Source organism: Trichechus manatus, unplaced genomic scaffold, assembly GCF_000243295.1.
Source record: "Trichechus manatus latirostris isolate Lorelei unplaced genomic scaffold, TriManLat1.0 scaffold00073, whole genome shotgun sequence".
Lineage (NCBI taxonomy): Eukaryota > Metazoa > Chordata > Mammalia > Sirenia > Trichechidae > Trichechus > Trichechus manatus.
The window spans coordinates 4,605,144-4,626,786 of NW_004444009.1; the positions used below are offsets into that span (position 1 = coordinate 4,605,144).

General features: G+C 37.8%; 1 protein-coding gene across 1 annotated transcript in view; it reads left to right on the plus strand.

Annotated features, from left to right (window-relative positions):
• SPAG17 (sperm associated antigen 17) overlaps positions 1 to 21,643 on the plus strand; it is a 361,237-nt gene that overhangs the window by 177,142 nt on the left and 162,452 nt on the right. The window contains exons 16-18 of the mRNA XM_004380343.2: positions 9,258 to 9,319; positions 9,880 to 9,993; positions 17,229 to 17,383. Of these exons, the coding sequence (XP_004380400.1) occupies positions 9,258 to 9,319; positions 9,880 to 9,993; positions 17,229 to 17,383 (331 nt within the window). The remainder of the gene's footprint in view (positions 1 to 9,257; positions 9,320 to 9,879; positions 9,994 to 17,228; positions 17,384 to 21,643) is intronic.

Below are 21,643 nucleotides of genomic sequence, written 5' to 3' on the forward strand. Positions count from 1 at the left end.
CTCTTCCGTGTCTTTGTTGAGCATCTTTCTAGATATTCTGTCCTTCACTGAAAGTGGTGTGTTGACATCTCCTACTACTATTATGGAGCTATCTCTCTTTTCAGTGCTGTTAGAGTTTGTTTTATGTATTTTGGAGCCCTGTTATTGAGTGCATAAACATTATAGTTATATCCTCCTGGTTTGTTGACCCTTTAATCATTGTGTAGTGTCCTTCCTTATCCTTTGTGGTGGATTTTACTTTAAAATCTATTTTGTCAGAGATTAATATTGCCACTCCTGCTCTTTTTGAGTGTTGCTTGCTTGATGTATTTTTTTCCATCCTTTAAGTTTTAGTTTGTTTGTGTCTTTAAGTCTGAGGTGTGTCTCCTGTAGGCAGCATATAAACAGATCATGTTTTTTTATCCAATCTGCCACTCTCTGTCTCTTTATTGGTGCATTTAGTCCAATTACATTCAGCATAATTATTGATAGGTATGAGTTTAGTGCTATCATTTTTATGTCTTTTTTTGTGTATTGTTCACAGTTTCTCTGTTCTGCTTAAATTTCTGTGCTGCATTGTTTTTCTTTATGTATTTTATTTTCATCTTTTTCATTGTTTTTGTTTTTGTGTTTGCTGAGTCTTTATATTTTTTATTTTACTTGTAGGATTGTTAGTTTCCTTTGTGGTTACCTTAATATTTACCCCTACTTTTCTAAGTTTATACCAGTCTTTACTTCTTTATATTACCTTGATTTCCTCTCCATATGAAAAATCTATGTGTATATTTTTTAAGTCCCTCTTCTTTGTTTTAACGTGTCATCTTTTACATATTGACATCTGTTTCCCTATTTTTAGTTTTTTAGCTTTCATTTACTTTTGTGACTTCCTGTCTGGGTTGATATCTGGTTGCTCTGTCCTATTTTGTAGTCTTGGGTTGTTACCTGATGTTACTGATTTTCTAACCAGAGGACTTCCTTTAGTATTTCTTGTAATTTTGATTTGGTTTTTACAAATTCCCTAAACTTCTGTTTATCTGGAAATGCCCTAATTTTGCCATCATATTTGAGAAACAGTTTTGATGGGTATATAATTCTTGGATGGCAGTTTTTTTCCTTCAAGGCTTGATATATGTCATCCCATTGCCTTCTTGCCTGCATGGTTTCTGCTGAGTAGTCCAAGCTTATTTTTATTGCCTCTCCTTTGTAGGTGACTTTTCATTTATCCCTAGCCGCTCTTAAAATTCTCTCTTTATCTTTGGTTTTGGCAAGTTTGATTATAATATGTCTTGGTGGCTTTCTTTTGGGATCTACCTTATGTGGGGTTCGATGAGCATCTTAGATAGATATCTTGTCATCTTTCACAATATCAGGGAAGTTTTCTGCCAACCAATCTTCAACAATTCTCTCGGTATTTTCTGCTATCCCCCCCGTTCTGGTACTCCCATCACTTGTAGGTCATTCTTCTTGACAGAGTCCCACATAATTCTTAGGGTTTCTTCATTTTTTTTTAATCCCTTTATCTGATTTTTCCTCAAATAAGTTTGTGTCAAGTACTTTATCTTCCATCTCACTAATTCTGACTTCCATTGCCTCAATTCTCCTATGACTTTCTATTGAGTTGTCTAATTCTGAAATTTTATTGTTAATCTTCTGGATTTTTGATTGCTGTCTCTGTGGATTCTTGCAGCCTGTTAATTTTGTCATTATGCTCTTCTCTAATGTTTTTAATTTCCTCTACTGTGTGTTCTGTGTTTTGATTAATTTCCTTCCTAATTTCTTGAAGTGTTCTGTATATTAATCTTTTGTATTCTGCCTCCGGAAATTCCAAGAAATTTTCCTCTCCTGGAAAACTTCAAGATTCTTTATTTTTGGAGCTTGCTGAAGCCATCACGGATTACCTCTTTATCTGATTTGATATTGACTGTTGTCTCTGAGCCATCAATAAGTTATTATATTTATTTATTTTATGTTTGTTTACTGTGTCCTAGCTTCTTGTTTTGTTTTGATATGCCCAGATAGGCTGCTCGTATGAGCTAGTTTTATTATTGGCACCTTTGAAGCTCTAATGTCCTGTCACCAGGTGGTTAGATCTGTTGCTAGGTATGTGAGCTCAGGAGTCCGCCCACCCTTCCTGTACGGATTCAGCTCAGGTGCTCAGGTAGATAGCCACCAAGTGTGTGGTGTAGGCTCCCACTTACAGTCCTAGTCAGGCATGGGTGATTGGTGTAGGCACAGGCATCTGGCTGCAGCAGGGGGACACAGTCTGAGCAAGGCAGGTGGCTGACGGCCACCCCTGAGTGTCCAGGAGGAAGGTGTATCCCTATTCCCTAGAGCGCTTAGGTGGGTGGGTTTTGCAGCTGGAATATGAGCACCTAATGCTGTTGGCTGGAAGGACTGGGGGGCACCTCTTATTCATGAGCCCCTCTCACAGGTGGCTACATGGCATGGGTGGAGCCATCAGTCCTCAGGCCCCTGATATGAGTAGGTGAAGACCCTGCTTAATGGGCAGAGCAGTATCAAATGTCAAGAACCTGCCGCTTCACAGCTGAAACAGTTGAAGTTAGAGTTCCGGTATATACCCTGTTTTACTGTGGTAATGAGGGTCTATGCTGTTGAGATGATCCCACACAAGTCTATGCAGGGGGAAAGGTACTCAATGTCTGTGGATCCCTTATGCATGTGCCTAGGCAAAGGAGCTGTGCCTACCCTGGGTTCCAGGCTTAGGGGAGCCGGCAGTTTATTATTTCCCCTGTATGTTAATTTGTCCACTCTCCAAGGCAGGGGGAATGCCTCCGGGCATGTGACGGATCCTACTTCTGGCCCCGGGGACTCGGCAATTGCTGAAGCAATTCCTGGACCCAGTGCTGAGCAGGGAGTGGGGAAGTAAATGGAAGAGAGGTTTTTCCCTAAGGGGGGTGTTTTTGATCCACGTGGTAAGCCATACACAAGTACTTATCTTTCGTGGAGAGCTGCTTCTCACTGGTTCTGGGTGGCCGTGTAGAGTCTCTGGTGTTGGGTCTCTCAGTGCGGAAAATGCACCTCCTGAGCATGGCTGCTTGCCTGCCTCACTGCTCATCTCCGAGCTGATCAGACCGGAAGGGCTCAGGCTGTCACCAGGTCAGGTCTGGCAACTCCTCACTGCTTCTAAACCATTTCTCCCTCCCCCTGACACTCAGTCCAGTTCCTCAGCTCTGCCTTTGATGTTCAGGGCTCCCAGGTTGCCACATATATAATCAAATCGCTTGTTTTTTCAGGTCTGACTACTCCACCATCTTGGCCCCACCTCCTCTATGTTAATGTTTTTGACTATTAACCATTTACTAGGCCATAAAGCAAGTCTCAACAAATTTTCACAAGGTCAAAACTATACAGATTCATTATAGCGTTATTCACAATAGCAAAAAATGGAAACAACCTAAGTGCCCATCAACAGATGGATAAACTTATTATGGTACATACACACAATGGAATGTACACAACAATAAAGAATGATGAATCTGTGAAACATCTCACAACATAAATGAATCTGGAGGGCATTATGCTGAGTGAAATAAGTCAGTCACAAAAGGACAAATGTTGTATGAGACTACTGTTATAAAAGCCCAAGAAAAGATTTACACAAAGAAAAAAAAAAATCTTTGATGGTTACAAGGGAGTGGAGGGTGGGTAGAGGAAATCACTAACTAGATGGTAGACAAGTGTTAACTTTGGTGAACGAAAAGACAACACACAATATAGGGGAAATTAGCACAACTTGACCAAAGCAAAGCCATAGAAGCTTCCTAGACATATCCAAGCACCTTGAGGGACCGAGTTCCTGGGGCCAAGGGCTGAGGACCATGGTCTTGGGGGATATCTATATCAATTGGCATGACGCAGTTCATAAAGAAAATGTTCTACATCCTACTTTGGTGAGTAACATCTGGGGTCTTAAAAGTTTGCAAGCAGCCATCTATTGGTCCCACCACATTCAGAGCAAGGAAGAATGAAGAAAACCAAAGACACAAGGAAAATATTAGTCCAAGAGACTAATGGACCACATGAACCACAGCCTCCACCAGCCTGAGCCCAAAAGAACTAGATGATGCCCAGCTACCACCACCAACTGTTCTGACAGGGATCACAACAAAGGGTCCCAGAGTGAGTGGGAGAAAAATTTATAACAAAATTCAAATTCAGGAAAATATACCAGACTTACTGGTCTGACAGAGACTATAGGAACCCCCAAGACTACGGCCCCTGGACACCCTGCTAATTCAGAACTGAAGCCACTTCCAAAGTCCACCTTTCATCCAAAGATTAGACAGGCCTATAAAACAAATAACACATACGAGGAACATGCTTCTTAGCTCAGTCAAGTATAGAAGATCAAATGGGCAACACCAGCCCAAAAGCAAAGATGAGAAGGAAGGAAGGGACAGGAAATCTGGACAAATGGACATAGAGAATGCAGGGTGGAAAGGGAATGGGGGAGAGTGCTGACATATTGCAGAGATTGCAACCAATGTGACAAAACAATTTGTTTACAAATTTTTGAATGAGAAAGTAATTTAAACTTTCACCTTAAACACAGTAAGATTAAAATATATATATATATATATATATATATACACACAGAGTATGTTCTCATACTGCAATGAAACTATGGTGGACATCAATTACAAAAATATAAGAAAACAATTCCCAAAGGTTCCAAAATGAAGAAATAAACTATATAACACCTGGATCAAAGAAAAAATTCACAACAGAAATTAGGAAATAATTTTGAACTGAATGATGATGAAAATACTGAATATCAAAACTTGTAGAACACAGTTAAAGCAAATGATACCCAGAAATTTATAGCTTTAAATGAGTATATTTTAAAAGAAAGCTGAAATTAATTAGTTTAAAGTAATAAGCTATCCTCAAGCAGTTATATAATTTTTTTAAAAATCCAAAAAACAAGGAAAGAACAAAAATAAGAGTAGAAATCAATGAAATAGAATAGTGACACAATAGAGAAGAACAAAAATACAAAAGTGTATTCTTTGAAAAGACTAACAAAATTAATTTTTTTTAATGCGAGGCAAGAAAAGGAGATAAAAAATATAAGGTTTGAAAAAGAGGAAACAAAACTGTCGTTATTTTAAAATATTGTGTATATACAAACCCAGAAGAGCCACACTAAAAAAATAATAGAATTAATATGAGAGTTTGATATGATGACTGTTAAGGAACACACAAGAGGACATCTGAGGGGCTGGCACTTTTTTTTTTAATTATTATATTGAACATTCATGTTTTATGTACATTTCTGTATGCGTTATACTTCAAAGTTTTAAAAAAATTGTTTTTAAAAAATGGTAAGTGCCACAAGAGAGTAGGTTTTAAATTGGTATTGATTGAATGGCCATTCTACCATTTTTATTTATCTAGAGGAGGTTGGAAGAGGAAGTAAGTAGTGCAGTGGAGTGAGATTAAGGGAGAGTGGTTTGCCCACTGATAGAGCCAGTAAGTGAGGGTGAGGGACACAGAAGAGGGAAGGAGAGAGCATTTATCTAATATTGCCCTGTATTAGATAAATGTTATCTCCTTCCCTCTTCTGTCCCCCTCACCCTCACTTATTGGCTCTACCAGTGGGCTACAAAGTGGAGCCCTGGTGGCACAGTGGTTAAGAGCTCAGCTACTAACCAAAAGGTTGGCAGTTCGAATCCACCAGCTGCTCCTTGGAAACTCTGTGGGGCAGCTCTGCTCTGTCCTATAAGGTTGCTATGAGGCAGAATCGACTTGACGGCAATGAGTTTGGTTGTTTTGTTTTGTTTTGTTTTTTTAATATTCCAAGCACTATGCCAAGGTATTTTATATATCTATTAACTAGTAGTTTATATAAGCATCAAGCCTGCGAGAAAAACACTGTCATCCCAGTTCTACAAACAAGGAAACCAAGATTCAGAGAGGTTAAGCAAATTGTTCAGCAAGATACAAGTAGGAAGCCAGAGTTTGAACCAAGGGCTAACTCTAAACCAATGCTTCCTCCGCTGTGTCTTGTGGCTTCCTCAGTTCCAAAAATTCCTAGTTATGCATCTAATGGTTTAGCCATATTTGTAGTCGCTTCTTTGTCTGATTCTTATCCTTATTTTTTTTTCTTTTAGGTCTTCCTTTCTTCCTTCCCAATAGGATAGATTCCCCATTTCTCTGTCCTCAGTACTCTTAAACCTATTAGCCTAGCTCACAAAATTAAGCCAAACCTGAGATGTTAAGGCATTAGTGTATCCTGTGGGAATACAGACGTGTAACAGGGAAGTCACTCTGGGGGTAATATGGAGCCAGAATAAGCCAGGAGAGATATAAGACCTGAATTTTTTTTTTTTTTAATTTTATTTTTTTTCTTTAAAGCAGCTGGTATGTAGTTTTACTCAGGCAACTCTTGCCACCTGGTGGTCAAACCATATAAATTAGCATTCTGGATCCTGGTAATCATATCAATTCCCTAAATTTGTCAGGACTAAAAACGTTATAGTGGGGAGTGTATCCTAGAAGCTGAGCAGCCTTGTGAGCTGCACCCAGGACCAGTAAAGGATTCCACATGGTGCACATTGGGCAGCTGAGTCTCTGCGTGTCATTGTGGCTATCGTGTATATGGGAATTGTGTATTTATTTATTGTTGATCTTGCTTCCCTGCCCCCCACCCACCCAACTCTGAATCACACTTACTGCAAAAGTGGCCACTTTAGATCTCTTTAAACATAGCAGAAATTGTTCAGGTATTTCCTACACAACCATTTTAGCATCAAATACGTATGAAAGCCTGTTCCTGGACATGAAGGGCTGAATATTGGTGCTTTTCTTAACCAAACACTGGATTTCCATCTGAGACTGTTTTTGAACTTGACAGGGCCTATTGGATATTTATGAAAAACCTGAGAGTTGATCACTGTGAGGCTCTAGGTTTAGATGTGCCCTTTATGCTTGTTGGGTGTTTTTTTAATAAAGTAACTGCTTTGCAGAGGGATCTTGTTATCTCTAAAGTAAAACAGATTAGGAAAGCTGTTTTTCAAAGGGATGAGAAAGCATCCATTTCCAGATGTGTCAAAAACTACTGAATCACACTGTCAAAGGATTATGCGGTTGAAGGCAGAAATCAGAAAGAAAGAAAAAACTAATTTTTACCATACTATTAAATAAAGGACTCAGATTAGTTTTAGAGTACTCTTTCCTTTGACAAAATAATTGATGAACAATTTTTAAAACATATTTCTAAACTGGAGACTTTTTCTTCTGGATCCTTAGACACGGGAGGGAATATCAAATCTCCCGGAAATCTGGCAGACCACAGAATAGAATAATTTTTATTCCACAGATTTCATATCAGTTGCTTCAAGGACACATGGGACATCATGGTCTATTTAGAGTTATAGCTGGCCTGAGTTTTCTCTTGAGTGGATGTATTTATATAAATACTGAACTTAATTGGCTTTATAGTTTTCCTCTAAATCAAAATGGAATATTCACACTGTTACCAGACCAAGGCAAGATGGAACCAGTAGCGAAAATTTAAATAGCTATATTCTTAAAAGAAAGATAAACATTGGTCTGTCTGTGGTAGGTATAATTAACTACTCCGTCTAGAAGTCCAAGTATGGTTCTCTATCACAGAATAAAAAGTTAAATCTTATGCTTAACCCAGAATAAGCTTTTGTTGTAGGCTTTCTTCCATATTCTGACTCTGTTTATATGGCTCTTACTCATTTCCAGTTTCAATATAAGATGTATGTAAGATGTTAAAAAAAAAAAAATGTGCTAGTTCTTACCATGTGCTGGGTGCTCAGAATACAGTGAGGAAAATAAGATGAAGTTCCCTTTTTCAAGGAATTTACATTTGGGGGCTAGGAGAGGGGTGAGGAGAGAAAGACAGACCATAAACAAATGAATAGTATCAGGCACTGATAAATGCTATGATTAAAAATAAAGCAGCATAAGAGTCAGAAAGTTCTCAAAGTGACATATGAGCAACACCCTGAAAGAAATAAAGATTTGAAACAGGTGACTACCTAGGGGCAAAGCATGCCAGACAGAGGAAAAAGCAAGTGCAAAAGCCCCAAGGCACAGCAAGCAAGCCAGTGGGTCTGGAGTGGAGTAAGCAAGGGAGAGAGTGAAAGAAGATGCATTTGGAAAGCTACGCAGGGGTCACTTTATAAGGACTTTGTAAGACATGGTTAGCATTTTGCTATTATTCTAATAGTGATGAGAAGTCAGATTGGCTTAATGGTTCAGCAGCCTCACAAATGTGTTCCTACAAGACTCACCACCCTCACTCCATTTCTTTGCTCAAATTTGGAAAATGTTATACACTTCATCCTTTCCTCTGTTAGAGATTCACAATCACAAAATCATATTCCATGTTCTGAGACATTCAGAGTAAAGCTATCTGTTTGTTCATGTTAAACTTATTTTTCATGGAACTCTTTCTGAGTAACATTTATTAATTTTAGGAGTTACTAAAACATGGTGGTGCAGACACAAATAGCATGAATTTATTCCCTCCCTGTTCATTCGCATGATTGTTCACTCAGTAGCCAAGGATAATATTGCAATCCCAACCATTGTATAGGTATACTCATTGGGCACAAGGAGAGCAAGTGTGCAGCACTTATCTAGGTTCACTGTATGGTGCCTTGGAGTCCAGTTACCCAGTCATTTGTTCATTTAAGCCAGCTTTTGTTAAACTCCATCTAAAAACTGCAGATGCTCCATAGATGGTTTTTAGATTAATAAAGGATTAGTGAATGAAAGAAGGGCTCTGCAGAATGGTGAAATAGTATCATTTTCTAATAGGAGCCGCATTTATCTGGTAGTGCTTCTTTCCATACACACCCCCCACTGTCACTCACCAGACAGGACCCACAAAAGTTGAAAAGACTTTGTGATGGTCGCTGGCGTGACAAGACAAACAGTACATACTAAGCAGTTGATATAGTCAGTGTAATCAGTATTTGCAATGTGCAAACCTACATTGTTCCGAGAGAGTGATACAGTCTGAAGACAGAATATCTGCTGTGATATAAATTCAGTATAGAAAGCTGGGTTCTTTTCAGAGTTTAGTGGAACTTTTCTAGGTAGAAACTTATTTAAGATTATTGACATAAATGCCCCCTTTGGAGGCACGAAACATGCCTTTCAGGAATTGCCTTTTCAGCACGGAAACATAGATCATATGGGCAGCAAAAAGGCACAGCACTGACCAAGGCAAGAACAAAGCCTGAACACAATTGGATGTTGGTGTCTTTGATTTACAGAGCAGACTACGGACAGTGAGATCAAAGATGAAGCAGTCACAAAGGCTGATTCTCTTGAAAAGGTAAAGAATGATTTTCCTTAAAGTGTAGATGACAAGTAAGGTAATCTGACAAAACCATGGCCCAGAGTGAGAAATACACACAATAAAGGAGATGCTCAGAGGACAAAGCTGATGGTAGAGGAGAGAGATTATTTAGACATCCCCAGACAGCTTCCAGCTGGAGAGAAAGGGGTTAATTTTACTAGTCAGCTCAAGCAAAACTTCCAAACTCCACGCTCCTCTCTAGACAGTGTGGCTTGGCATCCTCACAAACACCTGCTGACCATACAGCCATGTAGAACTAACGCTGTCTTGAAGTGAGTTCAGAAAACCTGCCTATAATTGCTAACAGGACTCAGAAGAGTATAACCTAACAATAAAAATATTTAGATTATGTTGCCCATAAAAAAAAAAGTCAAAGGCATACTCTTTCTGGCAGCAGTTCTCCTAAAATGTTGCCATATGGATTTATACATATGCAGATTTCCCCAATTAGAGTGCATGCTGGTGGGTTGGTGGAGTCCAAGAGGGTTCCTTTTGGACTTAAATTAAAGCTGAAATTGTGTTCCTACGATTTTTAGAAACCGAAGAAGATGACGGTGGAAGCAAATTTAGAGGACATAAAGAAAACGCAGCAGCGCAGTCTAATGGACTGGAGTTTTACTGAACATTTTAAACCGAAAGTACTGCTTCAGGTATTTATGAACTGATTCTCTAGGAGACGGTCAGATGGGTCTGGGGAGTCACTGTATGATTTAGAACAGTTCATGTCTAGGTTATTCTCTCAGATCTAGTTCAGATCAATATTCCCATTTACTCTAGCTGTAAAATGAGTTTATTCCCAGGTTGTGCTAGGCATCCCCAGGGAAGCTCCAACAGTTTAAAATATACTTTTCCAAAGAACATTTTTATAAAACCTTTTAAGGAAAGAGAAATATACATAACTGTTGCACATATTTTCTAGAAAAAAGTAAGACATTAATGAGAAGCAACTTTTTTTTTTCCCATATTGCCTGTCAGTTCTGTTCAGTTTTCACTTATTTTCCAAATGTTTTCTAATGCTATCAACAGGTCAATGGTAGCTATGATAGCTAACACTTATTGAATACTTGCCACATTCTAAGCCGTGTTCAACATGTATTATTAGCTCACAATATCCCTATGAAGTAGAAACTACTTAAGTAGTAGGAAACTGAGGCACCTAGACCAATAATAATTTTTTTTATTGTACTTTAGATGAAGGTTTACAGAACAAATAGTTTCTCATTAAACAGTCAGTACACATATTGTTTTATGACATTGGTTAACAACCCCATGACATGTCAACACTCTCCCTTCTTGACCCTGAGGACCTTTTTTTTGATGAAAATATACATAGCCAAAGTTACACCATTTCAAAAGTTTCTGCATGTACTATTCAGTGACATCGATTACATTCTTCCAGTTGTGCTGCTATTCTCACTATCCTTTTCCAAATTATTCCATCACCATTATCTTCAACTCACTGTTCCCTAGGCTTCCCATCCAACCTTTTGAGTTGCTGTTGTCAATTTGACCTCATATAGATAATTCTTTTTTTTTTTTTTGTACCTTAGATGAAGGTTTGCAGAACAAATAGTTTCTCATTAAACAGTACGCGTATTGCCCTATGACAATCGTTAACAACCCCATGACATGTCAACCCTGTCCCTTCTCAACCTTGGGTCCCCTATCACCAGCTTTCCTGTCCCCTCCTGCCTTCTAGTCCTTGTCCCTGGACTGCTGTGCCTCATTAGTGCTGTTTTGTTTTATGAGGCTGTCCAATCCCTGGCTGAACAGTGAACTTCGGGAGGGGCTTCACCACTGAGCTAAAAGGGTGACCAGGGGCCATAATCTTGGGGTTTCTCCAGTCTGTCAGGCTAGTAAATCTGGTCTTTTTTTCGTGAGTTAGAATTCTGTTCTACATCCTTGTCCAGCTCTGTCCAGGACCTTCTATTGTGATCCCGGTCAGAGCAGTCAGTGGTGGTTGCCGGGCACCATCTAGCTGTACTGGACTCAGTCTGGTGGAGGCTGTGGTAGCTGTGGTCCATTTGTCCTTTGGACTAATTTTTTCCTTGTATTTTGTTCTCTTCATTCTCCCTTGCTCCCAAAGGGGTGAGACCTCTGGAGTATCTTAGATGGGACCAATAATAATTTTTGCCCAACATCATGTGGTTGGCAAGTGACAGAGTCAGAATATAAAACCAGAAAACTGGCCCCAGAGTGTGCTGTTAACCACCATGCCAAATAACAAACAATCCTAAAAGGAACTCCTTTTGTTGTTTGGGATTTTATACAAAAATCTGTACTGTTTTTGTTTTTTCCTTTTAATTTGAATTTTGTTTTTATCAAAGTTTTATGTAGACATATTTTAAGAGCCAGAAAGTTCTGGCTTTTAGTAATAAAACACAGGTAAATATATTTTGGTAGTCTCTGCTTTCAGCCAATATCCATCTGACGTAGGCAATGATATCCATCGTCCCAGGTCCTCTTCTGAATCCTACTTGAATTTCTGGCAGTTACCTGTCTACTCCAACGGCTTTTGAATGATCTTCAGCAAAATTTTACTCCTTTGTGATATTAATGATATCGTTTGATAATTTCCACATTCTGTTGGATCACCTTTCTTTGAAATGGACACGTATGTGGATCTCTTCCAGTCAGTTGACCAGGCAGCTGTCTTCCAAATTTCTTGGCAGAGATAAGTGAGCGCCTCCTGTGCTGCATCTGTTTGTTGAAACATCTCAATTGGTAATCCATCAATTCCTGGAGCCTTGTTTTTCGCCAATGCCTTCAATGCAGCTTGAACTTCTTCCTTCAGTACTATCAGTTCTTGATCATATGCTACCTCCTGAAATGGTTGAACATCAATCAATTCTTTTTGGTACAGTGACTCCATCTTTTTTGATGTTTCCTCCATCGTTTAATATTTTCCCTGTAGAATCCTTCAATATTGCAACTCAAGGCTTGAATTTTTTCTTCAGTTCTTTCAGCTTGAGAAACGTTAAGCGTGTTCTTCTCTTTTGGTTTTCTAACTCCAGGTCTTTGCACATTTTGTTATAATACTTTACTTTGTCTTCTCAAGCTGCCTTTTGACACTTTCTGTTCAACCCTTTTACTTCATCATTTCTTCCTTTTGCTTTAGCTACTCTCTGTTCAAGAGCAAGTTTCAGAGTCTCTTCTGACATCAGTTTTGGTCTTTTCTTTCTTTCCTGTCTTTTTAATGACCTCTTGCTTTCTTCATGTATGATGTCCTTGATGTCATTCTACAACTCATCTGGTCTTCAGCCATTAGTGTTTGACGCATCAGATCTATTCTTGAGACGATCTCTAAATTCAGGTGGAATATACTCAAGGTCGTATTTTGGCTCTCGTGGACTTGTTCTAATTTTCTTCAACTTGAACTTGCATATTAGCAATTGATGGTCTGTTCTGCAGTTAGCCCCTGGCCTTGTTCTGACTGATGATATTGAGCTTCTCCATCATCTCTTTCCACAGATGTAGTCAATTTGATTTCTGTGTATTCTGTCTGGCGAGGTCTACATGTATTGTCGCCATTTATGTTGGTGAAAAAAGGTATTTGCAATGAAGTCGTTGGTCCTGCAAAATTCTATCATGCAGTTTTCTAGCATCATTTCTATCACCAAGGCCATATTTTCCAACTACTGTTCCTTCTTCTTTGTTTCCAATTTTCCCATTTCAATCACCATTAGTTATCAATATATCCTGATTGCATGTTCTATCAATTTCAGACTGCAAAAGTTGGTAAAAATCTTCAATTTCTTCTTCTTTGGCCTTAGCGGTTCGTGTGTAAATTTGAGTAATAGCCATATTAATTAGGCTTCCTTGTAGGCGTGTGCATATTATCCTATCACTGACAGCATTGTACTTCAGGATAGATCTTGAAATGTTCTTTTTAACAATGCACGTGATGCCATTCCTCTTCAATATGTCATTTCCGGCATAGTAGACCATATGATTGTTCTATTCAAAATGGCCAATACCAGCCCATTTCAATTCATTAATGCCTAGGATATTGATCTTCAAGCATCCCATTTGATTTTTGACAACTCCCAGTTTTCCTAGATTCATATTTCATACATTGCGTGTTCCGATTACTAATGGATGTTTGCAGCAATTTCTTCCTCATTTTGAGTCCTGCCACATCAGCAAATGAAGGTCCCAAAAGCTTGACTCCATTCATGTCATTAAGGTCAACTCTGCTTTTAGGAGACAGCTCTTCCCCAGTTGTATTTTGAGTGCCTTCCAACCTGACGGGCTCATCTTCTGGCACTATATCAGATGATGTTCCATTGCTAATTTTTTCAGACATAGACTGCCAGTTCCTTCTTCCTAGTCTGTCTTAGTCTGGAAGCTCTGCTGAAACCTGTCCATCATGGGTGACCCTGCTGATATTTGAATACTGGTGGCATAGCTTCCAGCATCCCAGCAACACACACGCCACCGCAGTGGGAAAACTGACAGACATGGTAAAAATTAATCTTAGGATTCAGCTTTCTAAGTTTGTTAAGTCGGTTACCACTTATCCTTCTGCTTTCCAGCTTCTAAAATTTTGTTACCTTTGTCTCTTCTGTAGCCTTCAACTTTATGATACTAAAAAATAATAATTTTACTCATTCTTTAGTGAGATATCAGGGAATGCATGTTTTATATTCCATCTTTAAGTGAAAGTGCATTTCAGAATTTATTGTATTTCAGTTTAGCTCTGTCCTCATCATACTATAGAACTACACTTTTCAAGGTCACCAATAATAGCTGTCTTTCCGAATCCAGTAGACACTTATCTTTCTTATCTTCCTTGATCTTTTAACAGCATCACAGAGCTGATCACTTCCATATGAAATACTCTCTGCTCTTGTGGTTAAGAGCTTGCCTGCTAACAAAAAGGTAGGCAGTTCAAATCTACCAGCCACTCCTTGGAAACCCTATGGGGCAGTTCTACTCTGTACTATAGGATTGCTATGAGTCGGAATCAACTCAACAGCAATGGGTTTGGTTTTTTTCGTTTTGTACTCTATTCTACCTCTGGTTTCCAAGATTTCACACTGTATTTCTCCTCGTGCTTCATTTGGAATTTAGTTGACTTCTCCTCCACCCAGTATCTAAATTTTGAAGTTCATCAAGGCTCAGACCTGGACCATCTTCTCTTCTCTGTAAATACTCTCTTTGGATGATCTCATTTATTATAAAGCTGATGACTCCTACATTTGTATCTTCCAAATTACCTCTCTCCCTCGAGCTCCACACTCATCTACCTAACTCCACATTCCACTTCTTCTGATAGACATATCAAACTTAGTGTCCCATATAAAGCTAGTAATTGTCCAACCTAAGCATGTTTCTCCGTGGTTCATCTCAGAAAATGTCACCATCATTCAACTGCTCAAGCCAAAAGGCTAAGACTCAATCTCCATTCCAACCTTTCATTTGTCCCCCACATCTGATCCATCATTGAGTTTTGAGGGATACATCTCCAAACTATATCTGAAATCTCTTCATTCTTTCCACTGCTGCTACAGTAATCCAACTATCTTTTCTTTCTACTGCAATATTCTCCTAATTATTAATCTGCTTTCACTTTTCCCCATTCCAATCCATTCTCCACATATCAGAAAGTCTATCAATTTCATCTTCTTATATACTCTTCTCTGACTCCCACATGATATATAAAAAAATTTAATCATATTTTATAGGAAAATTCAAAACCCTCCCAGGGCCTGTAAAACCTGATAATAGGCAAACTCCTTTTTTGCCACTTTCCCGAGTTCATTATGCTTTAGTCACACTATTTTCTTTTCTGTTCTTTATTTCCTTTATTGCACTTATCACAATTTGTATTATATATAGTATGTATATATATATTCTTTTTTGTTGACTGTCTTCCCTGATAAAATGTAGACTACCCCTAAAAGCAGAGGCCTTGCCTATCTTGTTCATTGTTGTTTTCCCAGTACCTACACAGCGCTTGGCACATAGTTGTTGTTGTTGTTGTGTCCATCGAGTCAATTCCAACTCATAGCGAGTAAAATTGCTCCATAGGGTTTCCAAGGAGAGGCTGGTGGATTCTAACTGCCGACTTTTTTGGTTAGCAGCCTGAGCTCTTAACCACTTTGCCACCAGGACATATAATAGGTACTCATTTTTAATGAAAGAATTTACTAACTAATCAGTGATACTAACAATATTAGTACAGAATAAAGGGCACAAGCCAAGTAGTAAAATAAGACAAGAATGATATTATATGAAAACTTTTCAAACACTGTTTGAGAAAAGTATAGCTCTGTATTTCCTAGTGCTAGCACAAAGATTGTGATCTTTCACTGTCTGATAGAAAGGAGAATATATGTTTATTAGAAAAAGGCACAGTTATTTTCTGGGTTTAAACTCTGAGAGGAATTTGCCTTTCAAAAAAACGTCAGTAAAGTAATGGATAATACCCTATGTAGCGATTTTTTTTTAAATGCTAAGATATTCGCCATATGTATATTTCTTGTATTGGCCCCCAGGGAACAGTTGTAAAAATTTCAGTGCCACTCCATAAAGGCACTCATACAGAGGACTGGATTGGGGAAGCAAATGTATAATTTTGGTTATGCTACCAGTGTAGAATTGAAAGCAAAAGTAAAACAGCCCTTTCCTAACATAATGTGTAATTCCATGCCTTCAGATCATCTACACAGTAGAGAGCTGAGAGCTGCCCACATCAGACTGATATTGAAAAAACAAAAAACCCACAGCAGTTGAACTAATTTCCTTACGGACGTATTTCCTTCTGTCGATTGGCAGTGAGCAGGAAACGGGATGCCAGCTGCCCACTGAAGCCTTCTGTGGGTGTTGCTGTTAGAGGGTGACATGTTTTGGAAAAGGCCAGCCTGAGAAGTCAAATAGAAACAATGCATGTCAGAAAGACCACTCATTTGTTTCATTGTGAGACAGCGTGGTGTAGTGGAGAGCTTCTGTGGAGTGGGAAATGGTGGAATTTAGGGTCAAAAGACGGGTCTGAGCCCTGGCACCAGCACTTTCTAACTCTGTGTTCTTAGACAAACCTTTTATATTCTCTCAGCCCCAATGTATGCTTAAAATGAGGATTCTAATAATTTAAAATGGGAAAAATAGTCATACCTATTTATCTGGGTTTTTTAATAGTGATAAAATGAGATAATCTTTATGAAGTCATGGAAAACGCTGAATAAATAACCGCTTGACCTAATTATTGTCTATGAGCCCTGGTGGTGCAGTGGTTAAGAGCTCGGCTGCTAACCAAAAGGTCAGCAGTTCGAATCCACCAGCCACTCCTTGGAAACCCTATGGGGCAGTTCTACTCTCTCCTACAGGGTCGCTGTAAGTTGGAATCGACCCGACGGCAATGAGTTTGGTTTTGGTTTTCTATCCTTAATGAAGAGCCCTTGAGAAAATGCCTGTATGCCTGTTGTTGTTGTTGTTTTTGGGTGTCATCGAGTCAATTTCAACTCATATTGACCTCATGTGACAGAGTAAAACTGCTCCATAGGGTTTTCTTGACTGTAATCTTTATGGAGGCAGATCACCAGGTCTTTTTCCTGCAGAGCTGCTGGGTGAGTTTGAACAGCCAACCTCTCAGCTAGTAGCCGAGCATGTAACCATTGCACCACCAGGGCCCCTTGCTTGTATGCCTAGAACCTAGTAGTTGTTTTTCTCTAACAGTTGCTGAAATGCCCAGCAAAATATATACCATTTATGCCCTCACTTTCTGGCAATTAAGAAATAATCCTCTGTGAATCTAAACTTACCTAAGAATATGGAGATAAGTGGAGAAAGAAAAGGGCAGCAGAGAAACACCCTAGCAAGAGATGCTGTCTTGGAATAAAAAAAAAAAAAAAGGGCATAGTAATGCAGTTATTTCAATTTTCAGGTTCTTCAAGAAGCCAATCAGCAATACAGGTGTATTGATTCCTATTACCATACCCAAGACAACTCTTTACTCTTAGTCTTTCATAACCCAATGAACACACAACGTCTGCACTGCGAATATTGGAACATTGCTCTTCACTCCAATGTTGGATTCAGGTAACCAACTTAGATAGTTTAGTTAACTATATAGTTAATTAATTTAGTTTAGTTAGCTTCTTACTTAGTTACTTGGTTTTTAGTTCCTTAGCCTAAACTAAGTGGTTCAGCTCAATAAGAACATTTGCGTGGTACGTTGGATTCAATTCAGCTCACCAAATTGAATGTCTGCTGTATGCCAGGCACTGTGATTGGCACTGAAGCCATACCACTGAAAAACACAGACATCATTCTTACTCTCAGGGAGCCCAGCGGGGATGTTAAATTACATTTTATTTTAGGCTCCAGTAAGACGTCTCTGAAAGATTTCAAGTAGAAACTAAAAAACACGACATTCAGAATGCTGGTTTTGGATAACTCCACTTGATCTGGGAGGACTCAAAAGTAGAGCGATTGAGTGACATACCAACACAGCAGTCAAGTTCCCAGTAAACTGAGACCTCTAGGAATCAATGTGTTCCCCCCCACCCCCAGCTCCTTACAGATTTCTTTGCTTTCCTAGAACTGTTTTATCCCTCCTCATTAATAATGAGGGCATTTCATTATTATCTCCTAGTGCTTAATGTATAAAAAACAAAAACAAAACTGTTGCTGTTGATTCGATTCTGACTCATAGCGACCCTATAAAACAGAGTAGAATGGCCCAATAGGATTTCCCAGGCTGTAATCTTTACAGAAACAGATTGCCATATCTTTCTCCCATGGAGCAGCTAGTGGGTTAGCAGCCAAGCACTTAACCACTGTGCCAACAGGGCTCCTTGCTTAATGTATATTAAGTATTTATGTGTATATCATTGTTTTAGTTCCAAGGGCTGGAGAAAGATATAGAGCATAGATTTACAGAATAATTGAGGGAACAGGTTGCATACATACACACACACATACACACACACTAAAGTCATAAAATGATTTTTTTTTTAGTTAAGGCATATAATAGGTATATTGAGAATATCTTGAAGTATTAATCTGTATTTTTCTTTGTTTTGTTTTTTCATTGCCAATAATTATAATTTTCATATATTTTCTGATCTTATTTGCTGACTAGGACCTTCAGTATAATTTTAGGAGGGCATCCACGTCTTCTTTAAAGAGAATGTTTGAATATTTAACCTTTAAATGTGTTTTTTGCTGTACAGTTTATGTAGATACTGTTTATTAGGTTAGTAAAGTTCCCTTCTATTACTAGTTTGCTATGAGTTCTTAATCATAAATGGTTGTTAAATCTTATCAAATGATTTTTCTGCATCAATTCAAGTGTTCATATTTCTTTCTTTTAATTGGTTAGCATGCTGAATTTCATTAACAGATATTCTAGTGTTGAACATAACTTGCATTCTTGGTATAAAGCCAATTTGGTCATTATGTTATATAGATATAGATATTTGCTGGATTTGGTTTGCTAATACATTGTTTAGAATATTTGCATTGTGTTCATGGGCAAGATTCAGCTGTAATTTTCCCCTTTGTCCTGTTTGGGTATTAAGATTATACTAACCTCATGAATTAACTGAGAAATTTTCTTCTTTTTTTATTTATATGTTTTGATTTTCTAAAAGGATTTGTGTAAGATTAAGATATATGTTCCTTTAGTGTTTGATAGAACTTAAGATAAAAGCATCTAGGTCTGGGGAGATGTTTAGTTACTGATTTATAATTTCTTTTGTGGCTGTTAGACTCTTCAGGTTTTATATTTATTCTTGAGTTAGGTTTGATAATTTATATACTTCTAGGAATTTGATCATTTCACCTGCTTGTAAAGTTATTGGCATAAATTTGATTCAAAAATTCTCTTCCCTTTTTAATCTGTGTTACATCTTACTGAATTCCTTTTAGTTTCTGATATATTTACTCTGTGATTTCTCTGTATTTTTGTGGATAAATCTTAACAGAGACTTGTCAATTTTATTAATATTTTTAAAGAGCTAACTCTTGCTTTCTAATTCTCCTTTTTATTTCATTTAATTATGCTATCATTTTTATTATTTTCTGTCAGTTTTCTTGGATTGTTCTGATGTTCTTTTGCTTCTTAAATTAGAAGCTTATCTCATGATTTTTCGGGTTTTTTTTTTTTTTCTTTATAGTATAAGCATGCAAAGAAAAATCTTTTCCAAATACCACTTTAGCAACATCCCAAAAGATCTGATTGATAGTATTTTTATTATCTTTTATTTCTAATTTCCATTATGATTTCTAATTTGACTCATGGGTTATATAGAAATGGGAGTTGTAATTGTAAACATTTTGGCCGTGAGTTACTTTTTTTTTTCTCCAACGACTTTGTTATGCTAGCCTCGTGGAATGAAATAACAATTATATACTTTTTTTTTTTTATGATTTGGCATTCCAGCACAAGGTAATTATGGATTGAAATTGACAACTAGATTTACAAGGTGCAATAGGCTTTAGTCCAATCCTACATTTACTTAACTATAGAAGAATAACCCATTGCTGCCAAGTCGATTCTGACTTATAGCAATCCTATAGGACAAGAGTAGAACTGCCCTATAGGGTTTCCAAGGCTGTAATTTTTACAGGAGCAGACTGCCACATCTTTCTCCCACAGAGTGGCTGGTGGGTTCAAACTGCCAACCTTTTTTGGTTAGTAGCTAAACGTTTAACCATCGCACCACCAGGTCTCCTTATTAAAATAATACAAGGCAGGAAATACAGCATGACTAAAATCTTCATCTCATCAGACAACTCAGCAGGTACCCCTGCATATAATGTCTTTTGCTTCCTTCACCCACACTGATTGTGTATGACTGCCCAAGGTGAGCACCAGATTACGTGTGAGACACCTTCACACAGAGAAACCACAGCCTCAGTTTCCCACGAAGGCCTGCATGCCAGAGCCTGCACATTAGCTCTCAGCTCTCTCATCAAAGTGCAGTCCCACAGATATGAGGTTTCACAGCAAACAAGGCAGTCAAAATATTGCACATGTATCTGAACTCCGTATTTCCCAAAAAATACTGTTGGAAATTGAACAACAAGGTCATTTTCCCAGGCCCGTTGCTAATGCTTTACTCACATATACAGTAGCTTACATCATATAGTATATTATCTATTCTTAGAAGGATAATACACTTCACATGGAAAACCATTTAGAGTCAGTGGCTTCCTGAGGGCTGGACCGCAGGACCCAAGGGAAGCGATGGTAGTGCGAAGGAATGACAACCTTTTTATTTCTTCTAAGGGTAGTCCTTATTCAGATTTTCTACTTCTTCTTGAATTGATTTTAGGAATTTATATTTTGCTAGGGAATCATGCATGACGTCTAGATTTTCTAGTCTATTGGCATGAAATTAAACACAGTATTCTCGTGATAAATATCAGTTTCTGAGAAAGGTGTATTATTGTCTCTCTTTATAATTATGGATTTATCTGTTTCTTTTATCTATTAGTTCTATATGTATACCATGTGTGTGTGTATTTATTTTTGAATCTGTGTTTTTAGATACATGCTTAATAGATTGTAACTTTTATCAGTATAAAATAGCCCTCTGTGTTCCCTTTAATGCTTTGCATCTTGAATTTAACCATGTCTGATATTAATATTATTGGACATTCTTTCTTTATGTAAGAGTTTATTGATATAAGTTTCAATCATTTTATGTGTCAGCTAGAAATTGTGTTTCATTATATTAATGGAAACCTGACTACAGTGGTTAAACTAACAAGGGGGTTATTTTTCTCATGTAGTAAGAAATCTGGAGTTGGGCAGTGCCGCAGGGATAGTGCAGCTACTCACTATGGTTATCAAGGACTCAGGCTTCTTCTGGCTTCCTATTCAGCTATCTGTCACATTTTAATTTTTCTGCATAATTTTTCTTTTGTGGGTGCATCTCTATGTAATAGTAGCTAGAATTTATTTTTTTAGCCATTCTGAGAGCCTCTGTTTTTTAAATAGAACTTGATCCTTTCACTTTCATTTTTATTGATAATGTTTTTGAGTTCATTGTTATCAATTAATTTTATAAACATGTTTATATTTTAGTATCTATCCCTTTCCTTCCTTTTTTGATTGAATTTTTTTAGTTCATTCTTAGCATGTGATTTTTTTTTAAAGTTATCCATTCTATTTATATTCCTCTAGAAGGTACATTTATCCTTTTAAATCACATATTTAAACACTTTTTTTATATCATGGTTGACATTAATTAATATTAATTTAATTTCCCAGGAAACGTTTAAAATATTAACATAAATTCACTTTCCCCAAACATATCCCTGCCCCCCATTTTGCAATTATCTAGAAAT